This window comes from Hemitrygon akajei, chromosome 28 (assembly GCF_048418815.1).
Source record: "Hemitrygon akajei chromosome 28, sHemAka1.3, whole genome shotgun sequence".
NCBI classification, from domain to species: Eukaryota; Metazoa; Chordata; class Chondrichthyes; order Myliobatiformes; family Dasyatidae; genus Hemitrygon; species Hemitrygon akajei.
In genome coordinates, this window is record NC_133151.1 from 14,197,334 (window position 1) to 14,214,350 (window position 17,017).

General features: G+C 47.6%; 1 protein-coding gene across 2 annotated transcripts in view; it reads left to right on the forward strand.

Moving 5' to 3' along the window:
* The window catches only part of scyl1 (SCY1-like, kinase-like 1), a 76,972-nt gene that overhangs the window by 18,511 nt on the left and 41,444 nt on the right, over nt 1-17,017 (forward strand). For both annotated transcript variants that reach the window (XM_073031363.1, XM_073031364.1), the window contains exons 4-7: nt 1,775-1,995; nt 2,855-2,945; nt 9,795-9,950; nt 16,122-16,280. In XM_073031363.1, the coding sequence (XP_072887464.1) occupies nt 1,775-1,995; nt 2,855-2,945; nt 9,795-9,950; nt 16,122-16,280 (627 nt within the window). The remainder of the gene's footprint in view (nt 1-1,774; nt 1,996-2,854; nt 2,946-9,794; nt 9,951-16,121; nt 16,281-17,017) is intronic.

Genomic DNA, 17,017 nt, shown 5'->3' on the forward strand with positions numbered 1-17,017 from the left:
CGACGCAGATTGGGGGATCGCCTCGTCGAGCACCTCCGCTCCATCCCACACAACAAACAGGATCTCCCGGTTGCCACCCACTTCAACTCTGCTTCACATTCCCATTCGGATATGTCCATACATGTCCTCTTCTACTGCCATGATGAGGCCAAACTCAGGTTGGAGGAGCAACATCTCATATACCGTCTGGGTAGTCTCCAGCCCCGTGGCATGAACATCGAATTCTCCAACATCTGGTAATTCCCTCCCTCTCCCTTCCCCCATCCCACTTTCACTCTGCCTCCTCCTCCTCCTCCAGCTGCCTATCACCTCTCTCATGATTCTGCCTTCTTCTACCCATAGTGCTTTCCCCTTACATTCCTTCTTCACCTCTCCTGCTTATCCCCTCCCTGCTTCCCCTCCCCCACCCCTTGCTCTTTCCTCTTATTGGTTTTTCAACTGGGACCTTCCACCCTTCCCCCACCTTCTTTATAGGGCCCCTGCCCCCTCCCTCTTCAGTCCTACGAAGGGTCTCGGCCCGAAACGTTAACTGTCGTTTCCACTGATGCTGTCTGACCTGCTGAGTTCCTCCAGCGTGTTGTACGTATTCCTATTAGGGCATAGGGAAGATGGGGTGAAATGGAGGAGATGCAGGTGAAGGCAGCATTCCAGTGATAACATTTAATAACCTGCTACAGAAAAACTAAAATACTGCCGGAGAACTAGGAAAGCAGCTACCAGAGCAACCGGTCAGGATGGTGCTAGGCTGCCGTATCCATGGAGATTGTGGCTCAGACTAGTTTCTTTTGAAGTTCGTGGGGATGGTTCATGGGGACAGGGTAGGGTTTAGGGACAATGATGTGGGCGAGTTAGAGCTCAGACCTCCGATCTGCCCTTGAGGGTGACAAAGGACGTCTGTGGATATTGGGCTGTCCCTGGTCGGTGGGGTAAGAGGCACGAGGGTCGGTTGGTCGGTGAGCTCAGGCTTCGAACCTGGAGTTCAGGAGTCGAAGCCTGATGGCCAGAAGCTGGACCCTGGGGGCCCATCCGTGTGTGAGGGAGTAATGAGGCTTGTTTGCTGTTATTTTGTTGTTTGTTGTCTGCAGTCTTGTTCTGCCACGCATCATGTGCCTGCTGTGTTGGAATGTGAGGCATCATTTACAGGCTGCCCCAACGTGCTGAGGTTGTGTTGGTTATCAATACAAATGACACGTTTCACTGTATGCTAACATGTAAACGTGATAAATCGATCTAAATCTGAATTGATTGAATAATTACACCCATATTGGTGGTTCTATATAATTATTATAAGCAGAGGAAAGTTAAAATGCAAGAAAAAATAACAAGGAACAGTTAATTTTCCTCACCCGTCAGGCTCCTGAACCAGTGTGAATAACTTCACTCACCACAACACTGAACTGTCTCCACGACCTGCAGACTCACTTTCAAGGTCTCTACAAATCATGTTCTCAGTATTGACTTCTTATTTATTTACAATGATTATTTTGGGTTTTCTTTCTCTCTCTTTGTGTTTGCAGTTTGTTGGTGTTTACACACTGGTTGTCTGTTGTATTGAGTACGGTCTTTCAGTGATTCTGTTGTGTATTTACTGCCCACAAGAAGTTGAATCTCGGGGTTGTATATGGTGATGTGTATGTACTTTGATAATAAATTTATTTTGAACTTTGAAATAACAATTTTACCCTCTAATCCAACACGTTTCTATAACGTCCATGTCCTATCCTTGTTAGTCCTAGCGTAATTGGTGCTGGATGTAGTGTCTTCTGTCTTTCAGAAAGCCTTGTCTTTCCTCGTGAACGATTGCAACCTGATCCACAACAACGTGTGCATGGCGGCCGTGTTTGTGGACCGTGCGGGCGAGTGGAAGCTGGGTGGCCTTGACTACATGTACCCGGCGCAGGGGGACACACCTCCAACGCCAAAGGGCTTCCCGGATCTCGACAAGTACGACCCACCAGAGAAGACAGACACGAGTGCCGGCAGAGGGGAGAAATGGTAAATCACGTGCAAAGGCCTCATCCTCCTGGTGCTGCGGGGGTTTGTACACAGAAGCTCCTGATGCTGCGGGGGGTGCTGCATGGCAGCTTCCTGATGGCAGGGAAAGGTGATGTTGACAAAAGGAAGATTCCAGCTGATGTGTGATCAGATGATGTAGAACGAGCTTCACTCTGTGTCTGACCCCGGGAGTGTGTGATGGGACGGTGTGGAGGGAGCTTCACTCTGTGTCTGACCCCGGGAGTGGGTGATGGATGGTGTGGAGGGAGCTTCACTCTGTGTTGGACCCCGGGAGTGTGTGATGGGACGGTGTGGAGGGTCTGACCCTGGGAGTGTGTGATGGGACGGTGTGGAGGGAGCTTCACTCTGTGTCTGACCCTGGGAGTGTGTGATAGGACGGTGTGGAGGGAGCTTCACTCTGTGTCTGACTCCGGGAGTGTGTGATGGGATGATATAGGGAGCTTCACTCTGTGTCTGATCTTGGGAGTGTGTGATGGATGGTGTGGAGGGAGCTTCACTCTGTGTCTGACCCCGGGAGTGGGTGATGGATGGTGTGGAGGGTTCACTCTGTTTCTATGCCCTGTCCCTGGGAATGTCTTGTTCAGATACTCCGTATTATTTTGCTGGGCATTCCCTCAGTTGGCCGAGTCTTTAGTTACTAGTGTTGGGTCAGCTGACGGTATTTGACGTTGGGGCCAGAGAGTGGTTGACAACTCATGGAGTCCAAGGGAAGTTTAAAAGAAAAGTTTCCCTGCCCTTCCGGAGCAGCTCTGTATGCTGTGGCCGCGTGTCCTTTGATACTGAGTGGGTTGTGTTTCGAGATCAGGTAGTGTAACTCTGACTCCTGCTCTTGTTCCAGGTCAGCCGATACGTGGCGTCTGGGCTGCCTGATCTGGGAGATTTTCAACGGACCACTGCCAAGACTGTCCTCCCTCCGCTCCCTCGGAAAGGTCAGTCCTTGTTTCTCCTCAGTATGAATTTTAAAATATTCAGTCATTTTCAAATAAACCCAACCTGCTCCTTAATACAAACCAGCAGCCCATAACTACCCCACCATAGGTACATATCATCACCAGGATGGACAAAGGTAACTTCACAATGTGTTTGTATTTGAGACAGAATAATTTAATACAATGATTTTACACGATTATTCAGCAACACCTGCTCTAATGAACACAGCCAAATGGCCTAACTCTTCTCCTATATCTTAAAGTGCAAAGGCTGGTTCCCTTGCATTAAGGGGGAAGACCCTGCAGTACTGGAAGTCTTCCTCTTCCCTTGGGTCATGCTCAAAGTTCAAACTACATGTACAGTTGCAAGGAAAAGTTTGTGAACACTTTGCAATTACCTGTTTGTCTGCATTAATTACTCATAAAATGTGGTCTGATCTTCATCTAAGTCACAATCTGCCTGAACTATTAACATACAAACAATTGTACTTCTCATGTCTTTATTGAACACATTGTTTAATTGTTTAATCATTTACAGTCCAGGTTGGAAAAAGTATATAAACCCTTGTATTTAATAATTGGTGGAACCTCCTTTAGCAGCAATAACATCCACCAAATGTTTCCTGTAGTTGCTGATCAGACTTGCATAATGGCCAGGAAGAATTTTAGACCATTCCTCCATTTAAAAAAAAAACTTTAAGTTCTGGAATACCTTGAATGAACAGCCCTTTTCAGGTCATGCCACAGCATCTCAATCCCAGAAGCATTGTAGAACATCCAGGTGGCCTTTTACAAACTTGAAGCATGCAGCAATATTTTTTTTTGGAGAGCAGTGGTTTCCTCCGTGGTGTCCTTCCATGAACACCATTCTTGTTCAGTATTTTTCTTATAGCAGACACATTGAACAGAGACTTTAGCAAGTTCTACAAATTTTTTGCAGGTCTTTTCCTGTTACCTTTGGGTTCTTTTTCACCTCCTTCAGCATTGCACGTTGTGCTCTTGGTGTGATCTTTGCAGGATGCTCACTCCTAGGGAGAGTAGTAACAGTACTGAGTTTCCTCCATTTGTAGACAATTTTTCTTACTGTGGACTGCTGAACACTCAGGTCTTTAAAAGTGCTTTTGTAGCCTTTTCTAGCTTCATGCATCTCTACAATTCTTCTAAGGTCCTCTGAAAGTTGTTAGTGCACATGAACAGATCTCTCTTGAGAAGAGCAAGCTCTGTCAATAACATGACTTTGTGCGTCTGTTTCATCAGGCAAGGTACCTCTACAGCCCACACCTCCAATCTCATCTCATTGAATGGAACACCCGACTCCAAATAGAAGGCAATACCCCAGAGGTTCATATAAGTTTTTTTGAACCTAGACTGATTGTTAAATGATGTAGTCAGTTTAGCGAGACGAAGTGTGGTGTTTCCTCTGCAATCAGATTTCTGAATGGTCCATGAACACGACCTTACTATTTTGCTCTCTTTTGCATTACTTTTTTTTTATATACAGTGGGACACATCAGGACCAGTACATTTTGACCCATTTAAGTGCTATCCCGATTAGCTAAAGTTTCATGGAAATAGTTTTTAAAAAATGAAAAAGAGGCAAATTGCTTTAGAAAATTACAAGGGAGCCAGGAAGGAGCTCAGGAGTGAAATTAGGAGAGCGAGAAGGGGCTATGAGGAGGCCTTAGCAAGCAGAATAGGATTAAGGCATTCTACAAGTATGTGAAGAGCAAAAGGATGAGCCATGCGAGAATCGGAGCAATCAGGAGCAAGAGTGGAAACGTGCATGGAGCCAGAGGAGGCAGCAGAGGAATTTAATACTTTGCTTCAGTATTCACCAGTGAGAAGGATCTTAGCAGTTGTGGGGATGACTTACAGCAGACTGAAATGCTTGAGCATATAGACATTAAAAAGGATGTGCTGGAGATTTTGAAAAATTTTAAATTAGATAAGCCTATGGGCTCAGATGAGATGTACCTTAGACTACTGTGGGAAGTGAGGGGGGAGATTGCTGAGCCTCTGGCGATGATATTTGCATCTTCAATAGGGACGGGAGAAGTAACAGAGGATTGGAAGGTTGCAAATATTGTTCCCTTGTTCAAGAAAGGGAGTAAAGATAACCCAGGAAATTATAGACCAGTGGGTCTAACTTCAGTGGTGGGCAAGTTGTTGGAGAAGATCTTGAGAGGCAGGATTTATGAACATTTGGAGAGACATAATCTGATTAGGGATAGTCAGCGTGGCTTTGTCAAGGGCAGTTCATGCTTTACAAACCTGATTGAATTCTTTGAGGATGTAACAAAACACATTGTTGAAGGTAGAGCTGTGGATGTAGTGTATATGGATTTTAATAAGGCATTTGATAAGGTTTCCCATGTGAGGCTCATTCAGAAAGTAAGGAGGCATGGGATCCAAGGAGACCTTGCTCTGTAGACCCAGAATTGGCTTGCCCACAGAAGGCAAAGGGTGGTTGTAAGTGGTTTGTGTTCTGCATGTAGGACGGTGACCAGTGGTGTTCCACAGGGATCTGTTCTGGGACCCCTCCTCTTTCTGATTTTTATAAATGACCTGGATGAGGAAGTGGAAGGACGGGTTAGTAAGTTTGCTAATGACACAAAAGTTGAGGGTGTTGTGGATCGTCTGGAGGGTTGTCAGAAGTGACAGTGGGACATCGGTAGGATGCAGAACTGGGCTGAGAAGTGGCAGATGGACTTCAAACCAGAGAAGTGTGAGGTGGTTCATTTCGGTAGGTCAAATTTGAAGACACAATATAATATTAATGGTAAGACTCTTGGCAGTGTGGAGGATCAAGAGATCTTGGGGTCTGTGTCCATAGGACACTCAAAGCTGCTGCTCAGGTTGGCAACACACACAAAATGCTGGTGGAACACAGCAGGCCAGACAGCATCTATAAGGAGAAGCACGTCTTGATGTTTTGGGCCGAGACCCTTCGTCAGGACCGAAACGTCGACAGTGCTTCTCCTGTCTGGCCTGCTGTGTTCCACCAGTATTTTGTGTGTGTTGTTTGCATTTCGAGCATCTGCAGATTTCCTCATGTTTGCTCAGGTTGGCAGTGTGTTTGAGAAGGTGTATGGTGTGTTGGCCTTCATCAACCATGTGACTGAGTTCAAAAGCCATGAGGTAATGTTGCGGCTATATAGGACCCTAGTCAGACCCCAATTGGAGTACTGTGTTCAGTTCTGGTCAACTCACTACAGGAAGGATGTGGATACTACAGAAAAAGTGCAGAGAGGATTCACAAGGATGTTGCCTGGATTGGAGAACGTGCCTTATGAGAATAGGTTGATTGAACTCGGCCTTTTGCTCCTTGGAGTGACGGAGGATGAGAGTCTTATTTCTTTAAGAGTTTTAACAAATAAGTGGCCACCCTGATTAACCGATGGCCCAATCCACTGTATTTCTCAATGTAACTTTTAGTAACATCTATGTATTGCACTGTACTGCTGCTACAAAACCACAGATTATAAACCTGAATCTGATAACTGTCGACCTCCATCATAAATAAATTTAATTATCTAGTCTTCACCACCCTCAGAGGCAGAGAACTACAAAGATCCAATGCTCTCTGGAGGAGACTTCCACACAGTTTGTTTTTAAATGTCCGCCCCTGAATTTTGTAACTCAGCTTATACACTAAATCTCCAATAATACAACACCCTCGGAGTTTCGGTGCTAGACCAGCAGCTTTTCCAGAACTCGTAGTGGTTAGTGTAACACTATTGCAGCACAGCAAACCGAGTCAATTCCCTCTGCTGTTTGTTAGCATCCTCCTTCAACCCTTTACCCTTTCCACCTATCACCTCCCATCTTGCCCCTCACCTGGTCTTGTCTATCACCTGCCAGTTTGTACTCCTTTGCCTTCCCCTTCTCCATCTTCTTATTCTGGCTTCTTCCCTCTTCCTTTCCAGTCCTGAAGAAGGGTCTCGGCCAGAAATGTCGACTGTTTATTCCTCTCCATAGATGTTGCCTGACTTGCTGTGTTTCTCTTGCATGTAGTATTCGTAACTGTTCTGACTGACTGGGCTGAGAAGTGGCAGATGGAGTTCAACCCAGATAAGTGTGAAGTGGTTCATTTTGGTAGGTCAAATATGATGGCAAAATATAGTATTAATGGTAAGACTTGGCAATGTGGAGGATCTTGTGGTCCGAGTCCATGGGACGCTCAGATTAGCTGCGCAGGTTGACACTGTGGTTAAAAAGGCGTATGGTGTATTGGCCTTCATCAATCGTGGAATTGAATTTAGGAGCCGAGAGGTAATGTTGCAGCTGTATAGGACCCTGGTCAGACCCCACTTGGAGTACTGTGCTCAGTTCTGGTCGCCTCACTACAGGAAGGATGTGGAAACCATAGAAAGGGTGCAGAGGAGATTTACAAGGATGTTGCCTGGATTGGGGAAGCATGCCTCATGAAAACAGGTTGAGTGAACTCAGCCTTTTCTCCTTAGAGTGATGGAGGATGAGAGGTGACCTGATAGAGGTGTATAAGATGAGAGGCATTGATCGTGTGGATAGTCAGAGGCTTTCTCGCAGGGCTGAAATGGCTGCCACAAGAGGGCACAGGTTTAAGGTGCTTGGAAGTAGGTACAGAGGAGATGTCGAGTCAGACTTTTACTCAGAGAGTGGTGAGTGCTTGGAATAGGCTGCTGGCAACGGTGGTGGAGGCGGAAACGATAGGGTCTTTTAAGAGACTTTTAAATAGGTACATGGAGCTTAGAAAAATAGAGGGCTATGGGTAACCCTCGGTAATTTCTAAGGTAGGGACACGTTTGGCACAACTTTGTGGGCCAAAGGGCCTGTGTTGTGCTGTAGGTTTTCTACATTTCTAACACGTGGCACAGGTAGCAATCCACAGATTAAAATCCTGCCTGGAAAAGCAGGATCCTGTGGTGGTCCCCATTTCAATTGCACTTCCCTTTCCCATTCCCATTTGGATATGTAAGTCTACAGCCACAATGAGCGCTTCATTTTCTGTTTGGATAGCCTCCAACCTGACCCCTCAGCATTTTCTGTTTGTTCTTAACAACTTGTACGTTTACCCTGTGATTGTGTGGCTTTCCTCCCAAATTCCAAAAACATGCGTGTTAGTAGGTTAGTTGGTCACTTCTCGATGTGGACTTGTTGGTCTGAAAGGGCCTGTTACTGTGCTGTATCTCTAAATAAAAATTGGGTGGCACTGCTATTCAAAGACTAATGTACAAACGTTTGTACTTAATTTCCTTTTCTTAAATCACTACATTTTGTTGTCAAAAATGTCCAGCTCTGGTTATCGTGGCCCATTTTGCCACCCTGTCTATTGCCTTGACCTTTTCTCTTTCTAAATCTTCCTTTACCAGAACACACTTGACAGCACTTTAGTTTCAAGCCTCAGATCCGATTCTCTCAAAGTTCTGTCACAATGGGAATCAGAATATGAATCAGGTTTATTATCACTGACGTATGTCGTGGAATCTGTTTTGTGGCAGCAGTGTCGTGCAATACTTATAAGTTACAAAAAAAATGGTGGGGAAAATAAAGAGCAAAAGTAGTGAGGTAATGTTCATGGGTTCAACATCCATTCAGAAATCAGATGGTGGATGGAAGAAGCTATTCCTGAATCATTGAATGTATATCTTCAGGCTCCTGTACCTACTCTCTGGTGAGAAATGGGCGTGTCCTGGGTGATGGGGGTCCTGTATGATGGATGCTACCTTTCTGAGGCATCGCCTTTTGAGGGTGTCCTCAATGGTAGGGATGGTAGTGCCTTGATAGAGCTGGCTGAATTTACAACCCTCTGCAGCTTTCTCCAGTCGTGTGTATTGGCCCCTCCATACCAGACACAACCAGTCAGATTGCTCTGCATGGTACATCGATAGAGATTTGTACAGGTCTTTAGTAAAGACCCTAATGTCTTCAAGCTCCTAACAAAGTACAGCCTCTGGTGTGCCTTCTTCGTGATTGCATTAGTGATTTGGGCACACAAGAGATCATCAGGGGTGTTGACGCCCAGGAATTTGAAACTGCTCAACCTTCTTACTGCCAACTCCTCGATGAGGACTGATGTCTGTTCTCCTGACTTGCCCTTCCTCGATCTTGCTGGTTCAGTGCTAAGTTGTTGAGACGCCATTTAACGAACTGATCTACACTCGGTGGTCACTTTATTCGGTACAGCTGCTCGTTAATGCAAATATCTAATCAGCCAATCGCGTGGCAGCAACTCAATGCATAAAAGCATGCAGACGTGGTCAAGGGGTTCAGTTCTTGTTCACACCAAACATCAGAATGGGGGAGAGATGTGATCGAAGTGACTTTGACTGTGGAATGATTATTGGTCAGATGGGGTGCTATCTAGGAAACTGCTGATCTCCTGGGAGATCATGCACAACAGTCTCGAGAGAAAAGCATCCAGTGAGTGGCAGTTAAGTAGGAAAAAACGCCTTGTTAATGAGAGAGGTCTGAGGAGGATAGTCGGACTGGTAAAAGCTGACTAGAAGGCGACAGTAACTCAAACAACAGTGTATGCAGAAGATCATTTTGAAGGGGATGGGCTACAGCATCAGGCCACCACACTGGACGGGTTCCTCTCCTCCATCTAATCAAGTGGCCACTGAGCATATTTCACTCCTGTACACCACCTCATCATCAGCTGAGATTGTGCTGTTTACTAACTGGCTGAAAGGTTCAGGTTGTGGGTCCTCTGAGGATCAGGAGGAAAGATTCCAAGGACTCACAAGTGTCTGTGTACTGAAAGACGGGAGGTTTGGCACAGGATGTTTTGCTGAATCAGTTGGAGGTTTGTCACGTTTGGGGCTGGTGATCAGCAAGTCCCAACGATTCTCACTTCTATCTTTGCAGATTCCCAAGCAGCTCGTCCCACATTACTGTGAGCTTGTTGGAGCCAATCCGAAAATACGGCCGAACCCAGCCAAGTTTCTGCAGAACTGCCGCAAGCCCAGTGGTTTCATGAACAACACTTTCATAGAAACCAACCTATTTCTAGAGGAGATTCAGGTCAGTCTGTGTGCTAGAAACCTCAGTGAGGGCTACAGTTCCCAGCTTGTGTAAGGGATTACAGGTTGGGTTTCTCTCTGTCACTCACTGTCTGAGGTTCGGGGGTAATTCAATCAGTGTCTCCCTGTCACTCACTGTCTGATGTTCGGGGGTAATTCAATCAGTGTCCCCCTGTCACTCACTGTCTGAGGCTGAGGGGTAATTCAATCAGTGTCTCCCCATCACTCACTGTCTGAGGTTCGGGGGTAATTCAATCAGTGTCTCCCCGTCACTCACTGTCTGAGGTTCGGGGGTAATTCAATCAGTGTCTCCCCGTCACTCACTGTCTGAGGCTGAGGGGTAATTCAATCAGTGTCTCCCTGTCACTCACTGAGGTTCGGGGGTAATTCAATCAGTGTCTCCCCATCACTCACTGTCTGAGGTTCGGGGGTAATTCAATCAGTGTCTCCCCGTCACTCACTGTCTGAGGCTGAGGGGTAATTCAATCAGTGTCTCCCCGTCACTCACTGAGGGTCGGGGATAATTCAATCAGTGTCTCCCCGTCACTCACTGTCTGAGGTTCGGGGGTAATTCAATCAGTGTCTCCCCGTCACTGACTGAGGTTCGGGGGTAATTCAATCAGTGTCTCCCTGACACTCACTGTCTGAGGCTGAGGGGTAATTCAATCAGTGTCTCCCCGTGACTCACTGAGGTTCGGGGTTAATTCAATCAGTGTCTCCACGTCACTCACTGTCTGAGATTCGGGGGTAATTCAATCAGTGTCTCCCCATCACTCACTGTCTGAGGCTGAGGGGTAATTCAGTCAGTGTCTCCCCGTCACTCACTGTCTGAGGTTCGGGGGTAATTCAATCAGTGTCTCCCCATCACTCACTGTCTGAGGTTCGGGGGTAATTCAATCAGTGTCTCCCCATCACTCACTGTCTGAGGTTCGGGGGTAATTCAATCAGTGTCTCCCCGTCACTCACTGTCTGAGGCTGAGGGGTAATTCAATCAGTGTCTCCCCGTCACTCACTGTCTGAGGCTGAGGGGTAATTCAATCAGTGTCTCCCCGTCACTCACTGAGGTTCGGGGGTAATTCAGTCAGTGTCTACCTGTCACTCACTGTTTGAGGTTCGGGGGTAATTCAATCAGTGTCTCCCCATCACTCACTGTCTGAGGCTGAGGGGTAATTCAATCAGTGTCTCCCTGTCACTCACTGAGGTTCAGGGGTAATTCAATCAGTGTCTCCCCATCACTCACTGTCTGAGGCTGAGGGGTAATTCAATCAGTGTCTCCCTGTCACTCACTGAGGTTCAGGGGTAATTCAATCAGTGTCTCCCCATCACTCACTGTCTGAGGTTCGGGAGTAATTCAATCAGTGTCTCCCCGTCACTCACTGTCTGAGGTTCGAGGGTAATTCAATCAGTGTCTCCCCGTCACTCACTGTCTGAGGTTCGAGGGTAATTCAATCAGTGTCTCCCCATCACTCACTGTCTGAGGTTCGGGGGTAATTCAATCAGTGTCTCCCCATCACTCACTGTCTGAGGTTCGGGGGTAATTCAATCAGTGTCTCCCCGTCACTCACTGTCTGAGGCTGAGGGGTAATTCAATCAGTGTCTCCCCGTTACTCACTGTCTGAGGTTCGGGGGTAATTCAATCAGTGTCTCCCCGTCACTCACTGTCTGAGGTTCGGGGGTAATTCAATCAGTGTCTCCCCATCACTCACTGTCTGAGGTTCGAGGGTAATTCAATCAGTGTCTCCCCGTCACTCACTGTCTGAGGTTCGAGGGTAATACAATCAGTGTCTCCCCATCACTCACTGTCTGAGGTTCGGGGGTAATTCAATCAGTGTCTCCCCATCACTCACTGTCTGAGGTTCGGGGGTAATTCAATCAGTGTCTCCCCGTCACTCACTGTCTGAGGCTGAGGGGTAATTCAATCAGTGTCTCCCCGTCACTCACTGAGGTTCGGGAGTAATTCAATCAGTGTCTCCCTGTCACTCACTGAGGTTCAGGGGTAATTCAATCAGTGTCTCCCCATCACTCACTGTCTGAGGTTCGAGGGTAATTCAATCAGTGTCTCCCCATCACTCACTGAGGTTCGGGGTTAATTCAGTCAGTGTCTACCTGTCACTCACTGTCTGAGGTTCGGGGGTAATTCAATCAGTGTCTCCCCATCACTCACTGTCTGAGGCTGAGGGGTAATTCAATCAGTGTCTCCCTGTCACTCACTGTCTGAGGTTCAGGGGTAATTCAGTCAGTGTCTCCCCATCACTCACTGTCTGAGGTTCGAGGGTAATTCAATCAGTGTCTTCCCATCACTCACTGTCTGAGGTTCGGGAGTAATTCAATCAGTGTCTCCCCGTCACTCACTGTCTGAGGTTCGGGGGTAATTCAAACAGTGTCTCCCCGTTACTCACTGTCTGAGGTTCGGGGGTAATTCAATCAGTGTCTCCCCGTCACTCACTGTCTGAGGCTGAGGGGTAATTCAATCAGTGTCTCCCCGTCACTCACTGTCTGAGGCTGAGGGGTAATTCAATCAGTGTCTCCCTGTCACTCACTGAGGTTCAGGGGTAATTCAATCAGTGTCTCCCCATCACTCACTGTCTGAGGTTCGGGAGTAATTCAATCAGTGTCTCCCCGTCACTCACAGTCTGAGGTTCGGGGGTAATTCAAACAGTGTCTCCCCGTTACTCACTGTCTGAGGTTCGGGGGTAATTCAATCAGTGTCTCCCCGTCACTCACTGTCTGAGGTTCGGGGGTAATTCAATCAGTGTCTCCCCATCACTCACTGAGGTTCGGGGTTAATTCAGTCAGTGTCTACCTGTCACTCACTGTCTGAGGTTCGGGGGTAATTTAATCAGTGTCTCCCCGTCACTCACTGTTTGAGGTTCGGGGGTAATTCAATCAGTGTCTCCCCATCACTCACTGTCTGAGGCTGAGGGGTAATTCAATCAGTGTCTCCCTGTCACTCACTGAGGTTCAGGGGTAATTCAATCAGTGTCTCCCCATCACTCAGTGTCTGAGGCTGAGGGGTAATTCAATCAGTGTCTCCCTGTCACTCACTGTCTGAGGTTCAGGGGTAATTCAATCAGTGTCTCCCCATCACTCACTGTCTGAGGTTCGGGAGTAATTCAATCAGTGTCTCCCCGTCACTCACTGTCTGAGGTTCGAGGGTAATTCAGTCAGTGTCTCCCCGTCACTCACTGTCTGAGGTTCGAGGGTAATTCAATCAGTGTCTTCCCATCACTCACTGTCTGAGGTTCGGGGGTAATTCAATCAGTGTCTCCCCATCACTCACTGTCTGAGGTTCGGGGGTAATTCAATCAGTGTCTACCCGTCACTCACTGTCTGAGGTTCGGGGGTAATTCAATCAGTGTCTCCCCATCACTCACTGTCTGAGGTTCGGGGGTAATTCAATCAGTGTCTCCCCATCACTCACTGTCTGAGGTTCGGGGGTAATTCAATCAGTGTCTCCCCATCACTCACTGTCTGAGGTTCGAGGGTAATTCAATCAGTGTCTCCCCATCACTCACTGTCTGAGGTTCGGGGGTAATTCAATCAGTGTCTCCCCATCACTCACTGTCTGAGGTTCGGGGGTAATTCAATCAGTGTCTCCCCGTCACTCACTGTCTGAGGCTGAGGGGTAATTCAATCAGTGTCTCCCCGTCACTCACTGAGGTTCGGGGGTAATTCAGTCAGTGTTTACCTGTCACTCACTGTTTGAGGTTCGGGGGTAATTCAATCAGTGTCTCCCCATCACTCACTGTCTGAGGCTGAGGGGTAATTCAATCAGTGTCTCCCCGTCACTCACTGTCTGAGGTTCGAGGGTAATTCAGTCAGTGTCTCCCCGTCACTCACTGTCTGAGGTTCGAGGGTAATTCAATCAGTGTCTCCCCATCACTCACTGTCTGAGGTTTGGGGGTAATTCAATCAGTGTCTCCCCGTCACTCACTGTCTGAGGTTCGGGGGTAATTCAATCAGTGTCTCCCCGTCACTCACTGTCTGAGGCTGAGGGGTAATTCAATCAGTGTCTCCCCGTCACTCACTGTCTGAGGTTCGGGGGTAATTCAATCAGTGTCTCCCCATCACTCACTGTCTGATGTTCGGGGGTAATTCAATCAGTGTCTCCCCGTCACTCACTGTCTGAGGTTTGGGGGTAATTCAATCAGTGTCTCCCCATCACTCACTGTCTGAGGTTGAGGGGTATTTCATTCCATGTCTACATCACTTGCTCACTAAGTTTCAGAGAACATCGAACTGTGCAGCTGAATGCAAGCCTTTCAGCCCATGATATTGTACTGACTTTTAACGTGCTCCAACATCTACCTGAGACTTTCCTCTCATTTAGACCTCTGGGAGTGTGTCGTGTCAGTATTTACAGAGGTTGTGGGGAGTGTCGTGTCAGTATTTACAGAGGTGGGGAGAGTGTCGTGTCAGTATTTACAGAGGTTGTGGGGAGTGTCGTGTCAGTATTTACAGAGGTGGGGAGAGTGTCGTGTCAGTATTTACAGAGGTTGTGGGGAGTGTGTCGTGTCAGTATTTACAGAGGTTGTGGGGAGTGTGTCGTGTCAGTATTTACAGAGGTGGGGAGAGTGTCGTGTCAGTATTTACAGAGGTTGTGGGGAGTGTGTCGTGTCAGTATTTACGGAGGTGGGGAGAGTGTCGTGTCAGTATTTACAGAGGTTGTGGGGAGTGTGTCGTGTCAGTATTTACGGAGGTTGTGGGGAGTGTCGTGTCAGTATTTACAGAGGGTTCTGGGGAGAGTGTCGTGTCAGTATTTACAGAGGTTGTGGGGAGTGTGTCGTGTCAGTATTTACGGAGGTGGGGAGAGTGTCGTGTCAGTATTTACAGAGGTTGTGGGGAGTGTGTCGTGTCAGTATTTACGGAGGTTGTGGGGAGTGTCGTGTCAGTATTTACAGAGGGTTCTGGGGAGAGTGTCATGTCAGTATTTACAGAGGTTGTGGGGAGTGTGTCGTGTCAGTATTTACAGAGGTTGTGGGGAGTGTGTCGTGTCAGTATTTACGGAGGTGGGGAGAGTGTCGTGTCAGTATTTACAGAGGTTGTGGGGAGTGTGTCATGTCAGTATTTACGGAGGTTGTGGGGAGTGTCGTGTCAGTATTTACAGAGGGTTCTGGGGAGAGTGTCGTGTCAGTATTTACAGAGGTTGTGGGGAGTGTGTCGTGTCAGTATTTACGGAGGTTGTGGGGAGTGTCGTGTCAGTATTTACAGAGGGTTCTGGGGAGAGTGTCGTGTCAGTATTTACAGAGGTTGTGGGGAGTGTGTCGTGTCAGTATTTACAGAGGTTGTGGGGAGTGTGTCGTGTCAGTATTTACGGAGGTTGTGGGGAGTGTCGTGTCAGTATTTACAGAGGGTTCTGGGGAGAGTGTCGTGTCAGTATTTACAGAGGTTGTGGGGAGTGTGTCGTGTCAGTATTTACAGAGGTGGGGAGAGTGTCGTGTCAGTATTTACAGAGGTTGTGGGGAGTGTGTCGTGTCAGTATTTACGGAGGTTGTGGGGAGTGTCGTGTCAGTATTTACAGAGGTTGTGGGGAGAGTGTCATGTCAGTATTTACAGAGGTTGTGGGGAGTGTGTCGTGTCAGTATTTAGAGGGTTCTGGGGTGTGTGTCGGTCTTTGCAGAGGTTCCTTCCGTGTGATCATTCTCTTCAATAGTTTGATAACGGCATGTTGGAAGCCATCCTTGAGCCTGGTGGAACATGCTTTCAGGCTTTTTTATTTTCTGTTTGATGGAGGAGGAGAGGGGTGTCAGTGAGTGTTTTATCTTGTGTTCGATGAAGAAGGAGAGGGGTGTCAGTGAGTGTTTTATCTAATGTTCGATGGGAGGAGGAGGAGGAGAGGGGTGTCAGTGAGTGTTTTATCTAATGTTCGATGGGAGGAGGAGGAGGAGAGGGGTGTCAGTGAGTGTTTTATCTAATGTTCGATGGGAGGAGGAGGAGGAGGAGGAGAGGGGTGTCAGTGAGTGTTTTATCTTGTGTTCGATGAAGGAGGAGAGGGGTGTCAGCTGTTAGTTTTATCGTATGTCTGATGGGAGTATGGGGAGAGGTGGTGTCGGGTGGGTGGAAGTTTTGATCATGTTGATTGCTTTACTAAAGCAGTGGCAAGAGTAGACACACTCTGCTGTGCTCCGTACCTGAGGATAGCCTTTCACTTCTCTCTGCCTCCAATCCCCAGATCAAGGAGCCAGCTGAACGACAGACCTTCTTCTCAGAGCTGAGTTCGCAGCTTGACAGTTTCCCCGAGGACTTCTGCAAGCACAAGATCTTGCCACAGCTGCTAACGGCGTTCGAGTTCGGCAATGCCGGCGCAATTATCCTTGCTCCTCTCTTCAAAGTACGTCACATCTCTCAGCGGTAGGGCAAGTGTGTCAGGATCGTGCTGTGGCCTGTGGTGGCCTGTGGTGATGGGTGCAAGTGTGCAGGACTTGACAGGACCCTGAGGGGCAATTTCTTTTTTATGTGGATCAAGCTGCCAGAGGAAGTGGTTGAGGCAGGTATAATAACGATGTTTAAAGACACTTGGACAGGTACGTGGATAGGAGAAGTTTAGACCGTAAGACCATACATCACTATGTCATTCAGCCCATCAGCTCTACTCTGCTATTCCATCATGCCTGATTTACTATCCCTCTCAACCCCATTCTCCTGCCTTCTCCCCGTAACCTTTGACGCCCTGACTAATTAAGAACCTATCAACCTCCGCTTTGAATATACCCAATGACTTGGCCTCCACAGCCATCTGTGGGAATGAATTCTACAGATTCACCATCCTCCGGCTAAAGAAATTCCTCCTCATTTCTGTTCTAAATAGATGTCCTTCTATTCTGAGGCTGTTCCCTCTGGTTCTGGAGAATCCTGCTATCGGGAGCATCGTCTCCACATCCAGACCATCTAGGCTATCTTCAGTAAATTTCAATGAGCTCCACCCTCATTCTTCTGAATTCCAGCAGGTACATGCCCAGAGCCATCAGATGCTCCTCATGTGTTCATCCTTTCATTCCCGGAAACCCTCTCCAATGCCTTCTTTCAGATAAGGGTCCTAAATGTGCTCACAATATTCCGCGTGGTCTA